This window comes from Palaemon carinicauda, chromosome 14, assembly GCF_036898095.1.
Source record: "Palaemon carinicauda isolate YSFRI2023 chromosome 14, ASM3689809v2, whole genome shotgun sequence".
NCBI lineage: Eukaryota > Metazoa > Arthropoda > Malacostraca > Decapoda > Palaemonidae > Palaemon > Palaemon carinicauda.
In genome coordinates, this window is record NC_090738.1 from 19,477,713 (window position 1) to 19,482,712 (window position 5,000).

General features: G+C 33.4%; 1 protein-coding gene across 3 annotated transcripts in view; it reads right to left on the reverse strand.

The window, feature by feature from the left end:
• Window positions 1-5,000, reverse strand: part of LOC137653460 (sulfotransferase 1A1-like) — a 22,441-nt gene that overhangs the window by 4,190 nt on the left and 13,251 nt on the right. For all 3 annotated transcript variants that reach the window (XM_068386863.1, XM_068386864.1, XM_068386862.1), the window contains exons 3-4: window positions 1,300-1,445; window positions 873-1,071 (exon numbers count right to left, since the gene is read on the reverse strand). In XM_068386863.1, coding sequence (XP_068242964.1) covers window positions 873-1,071; window positions 1,300-1,445 — 345 coding nt within the window. The remainder of the gene's footprint in view (window positions 1-872; window positions 1,072-1,299; window positions 1,446-5,000) is intronic.

Consider the following 5,000-nt stretch of genomic DNA (forward strand, 5'->3'; position numbering starts at 1 on the left):
TAGCAAGTATGAGTAATGATAATAATAATGTGATTGTTGTATTTAAGTTAGGTGAATCCAGTCATGTAAATTTCCCTCAAAAGACAAAAAGATTAGATAAGATGCAAAAAAAAAAAAAAAAAAATGATCTTTTATAAGAGACCGTCATTTATGATAATATTGTTGGGAGAACAGACCTCGACACCTTTTCTATAGGCCGTGGGAAGGTCAACCTTTTATGTCTTTATCTATCGTGTTGGAATAATATGTTTTACTACAGGTAGATAGACTCCTCATAAACTGCTTATACTCTTTGTAGCCTTTAAAATACTGTCACACGCTGGTGGTAATGATAAAATTATTGCGAATCAGGATTTAATAATTTGTCAAAATCCTTTTTTACTGCCTGGAATCATTTTGATTTAATAATCAGAAGCCTTTGTATTTTCCTAATATATGTATATATTTTTTTGTAAGTTATTTATAGCTTACTGAACTTTTCATTTCATATTCTATAAATCATTTAAATATTTTTGTTCAATTTATGCTTTATTTTTCTCTATTCTTCAAAGATTAGTTTTAAAGAAGATATTGCTAAAATATTCAGGTGTCATCAATAATACTCTGCCAGACGGCTACAATGCAGTCTCTTGAAGTATTGAAAACAAACAGAGGAAACGGAAGCAAATTTAAAGTTTTAGGATTCAGGAACATCTTAATGACTAAATCTGAAGGAACCTTTAACATCCCATTATCTATAAAACTTTCATGTTTATAAAGTAAAAAATAATTGAATATTCTAAACACTTTAAAATAAAGTTTTTATTTAAGGCCAAGTTTTATATCGTGGGCACTATTTTTAACCGCAAAACAAGTAACCTCATAACACTAACTTTGGTGGTATCCAGCAATGATGACGGCAATAAAGAAAACGGAAGATGTGACTTGATAGTCCTTGGATCAGGAATGGCTCCCGCTAATTGGATATTGACTCCTTCATCTGGGTTCTTCCCCGGACACATCTCAAGGAACATGTCATATACTGGATCGGATGGTGAACCAGATTCTGGTATTCGCATAAACATGTCATGCCTAGAATGAAATATAGAAATAGCAGTAGAAAGGTAAGTCCTATCTGTTCATAATTTCCATCTAGAAGGTGTTTAATGAAATCATGCATGTTCCTATCTCAAATGTGCAATTTTCTGAAGCACACATGTTGACAATATCAGAGATAAAAGAATATCTCGCTTCTGAAGTTATGGATGTGCCAGAGAATAAGCAATACTAAAGAAACATGGTACAAGTCCCACTACTTACTCGATAAATGGTGACCTTGCTAAGGGTGGCTTGGATGCCCATGGATGGTCTAAATTTGGGTTATTTCTCATTGTCCAGATAATCTCTTGTGACCAGGTGGTGCCACACTTTGGGAATGTCAGCACAAAAACATCAGTGTTTCTCATCTGGATAGAATAGAAAAACATATGATTAATTTTTAAAAATTGTTGATGAATAAATCTCCAGTATGTTTAAAAAGCATACCTATAAATACATGTATGTATTTATATATATATATATATATATATATACATATATATATATATATATATATATATATATATACTGTATATATATACACACACACACACACACGCACACACACACACACGCACACACACACACACACATATATATATATATATATATATATATATATTACTATGGCTGGCAAATTACATAACCTCCCGAGCTCCAAACGCACCTGTTTATATTACATAAGTCTGAGAATATTACGTAACGCCCATACGGCAACATATAAAAACACTTAGTCAAGGATTACGAGCAAAGCATTGTAAGAAATATTGGTGATCGAAATAGTACACTCTTTCCAAAAATAAATATATTCTATAAAATGTTACAGCACTTCAAAAGAATTAACACTGAAAATAATCCCTTGAAATATTAAATCTGAACAAAACCTCAAACTAAGACCCAAAAATGTTTCTCTATGAAAATTATACAATCACTTGTTTCACTGGAAATTAATTTTATAAAAATATTTACTTTTGATGATTAATAAAACTAGTTAAAACTTTAACACTCTAATGATTAAACATTAAATGAAATTTACACTTATGTCTTTTGGATCACATGAGATTACCGAACAGTTAAGCAAAATAAATACACTTCACTGTTTATCCTAAATCTCACAGGGCCAGTTATAAGAATTTATATGACAATGTACTTACATTAACCAATTACACCTGATTTACCATTCAATGGTTTCATCGATGTTTGAACACACGATACATGATAAATGCTGGGTAAAATGCTTATTCATGTTTGAGAGGTTACACACTTGAGAGGAGAGAGGGCAGGCGAACTTTGGCTCTTTTAAAGGGATAGGCTGGGTCTCTTTTGCTGCTTATGCATTCCTGGGGCTATGTATGCAGACTTAATTCGTCTAGAAAATTCTAATAGATCGTACTATTAGCGGGGGATGGGGGCAAGGCCTAGCGGTGTAAGACTGCCAACATAGTAAATTGAAAAAAGGATACTAGCCTTTCTTGCAAGGCCACCCTCTCTCAGCTAACTCTGCCCACCTACTTCTCAGGACAACAACAAAAAAGAGTAAATCTATCTCGGGAATCTCCAAGAACTTTCTGACCACATGGAAACATAAAAAGTGGCGTAATCCCCCGTATTCATTCCTTGTGTGTGTCGTACAGCATACCTAAACGGGGTTACATAAGACTAAGTAACAAAATGTGTGAAATAAAAAGTTAATTCTTAAAAATAACGTAAACTTACATATACTGAATTGAATGGAAAATACAATTACATGAACGACGAAAGTTTTATGTAATTTACATACATTACTTAAACCTGCACGAGTGAAACTCACCTTACGAGCTAGCTAAACATCTCTTAAATACACAAATAAAATACATGAGTAAGATACTCTTATACTAGACTAGCTCTGTAAGTATATATATATATATATATATATATATATATATATACAGTGTATATATATATATATATATATATATATATATATATATATATATGTGTGTGTGTGTGTGTGTGTGTGTGTGTATGTAGGTGTGTGTTTATGATTATGTATGTATTATTTCCTAGCCGCACACATATGTCATCAACTTATAGGAAACATTTTACCTTGTTATATATAATGTTATTTGAGATCCTGCTTTCAAAAAATTCCATATATACCTAGGTTATACAAATAACACTGGCCATGGGAAATCCCTTATCTCCAGTATTAAGCAACCTATATATGAAATGTTTTTACAGCGGAATCTCAAGTTCCATTATACCCGCTAATACAAAATAGTTTCGATATATTGATGACATATGTGCGTGGCCCAATATGAAAACGAAGATAACTTTTTTTTTATAGATTGAATGGCTTTTACTATAGAGCTTTTTGGATTGCCGTATAAGCAAAAATTAGGACTAGTTTTATTTCAAACCTCAGTAGATTGGCCAGGGCACCAGCCATCCGCTGAGATACTACCGCTAGAGAGTTTTGGGGTCCTTTGACTGGCCAGACAGTACCATATTGGATCCTTCTCTCTGTTTACGGTTCATTTCCCCTTTGCCCACACATACACCGAATAGTCTGGCCTATCCTTTACATATTCTCCTATCCTCATACATCTGACAACATTGACATTACAAAACAATTCTTCTTCACCCAAGTGGTTAACTACTGCACTGTAGTTGTTCAGTGGCCACTTTCCTCTTGGTAAGCGTAGAAGAGACTCTTTAGCTATGGTAAGCAGCTCTTCTAGGCGAAGGACACTCCAAAATCAAATCATTGTTCTCTAGTCCGTATCATGGTCTTCCACTATCTTGGGTTAGAGTTCTCTTGCTTGAGGGTACTCTCAGGCACGCCATTCTAACTTATTTCTCTTCCCCTTGTTTTGTTAAAGGTTATATAGTTTATATAGGAAATATTTATATTAATGTTGTTACTGTTCCTGAAATATTCTATTTTTCTTGTTTCCTTTCCTCACTGGGCTATTTTCCCTGTTGGAGCCCCTGGGCTTATAGCATCCTTCTTTTCCAACTAGGGTTGTAGTTTAGCAAATAATAATAATAATAATAATAATAATAATAATAATAATAAATGTCTTATCCTACTTTGTTAACCCGACCGGTACAGTTGGATAATTTAATTTCTGGTACACATCACTTCGAGGAAATGCACCAAGCGACACTCACAGTGCGCGGCGAGTTCCGCCACCTCTGCCACCTCTTCGTACACTATCATTTTAGTTATTCAGAGCGAAGTAAGGGTGTGTCAAGTAGCACTTCTTTAGAAAAAGGTGTGCCGTGGACTCCTGTGTTCGACTGTACATTGAATCTGCTAAATTTTCTTTATTAAAAAACGGTAAATGCCTGGCAACATTTATTCCAGGATTTTTACCGTTTTAAAAACCGATATATTGACGTAAAGGAGTGATATCACGGTATTTCACTGAAAGACTTATTGAACAGTATACTGTACAGTATATTTTTACGGAGAATTTCCAATTTAAATTACGGTTTTTTAAGTGTAATGAACATTAAATAAAAGAAAAAACATTCGATAAGGCCAAAACCTACTAATTTTTCTACAAATTATTTAAACATGGTGTTGCCTTTTTCTTTTATAAAAGGAATTGAAAAGAATAGATTCCTAACTTCTTTAATTCTATGACAGGGATGATGGGAATAAAATGAATGAGTTAGACTAGAAATTTTGTCCGTAATCCTTAACTCTCACCAAGAGAAATAATAAACATGCAAGAAACAGGAAGATAACGAGTAAACGAGTAAAAAGGCTTGAAAAAACTATAAAGACATGACATTCAAGATGATGGTTATTCAAATATGAAAAGTTATCGGCAGATGAGATTGCAGATGCCAGCTCTCCTGCCTAACCCTGCAAGATGAAATTGAAGCATAAAAAACAATAATGATAATCACTATCAGTAACCTTAACAGCATCT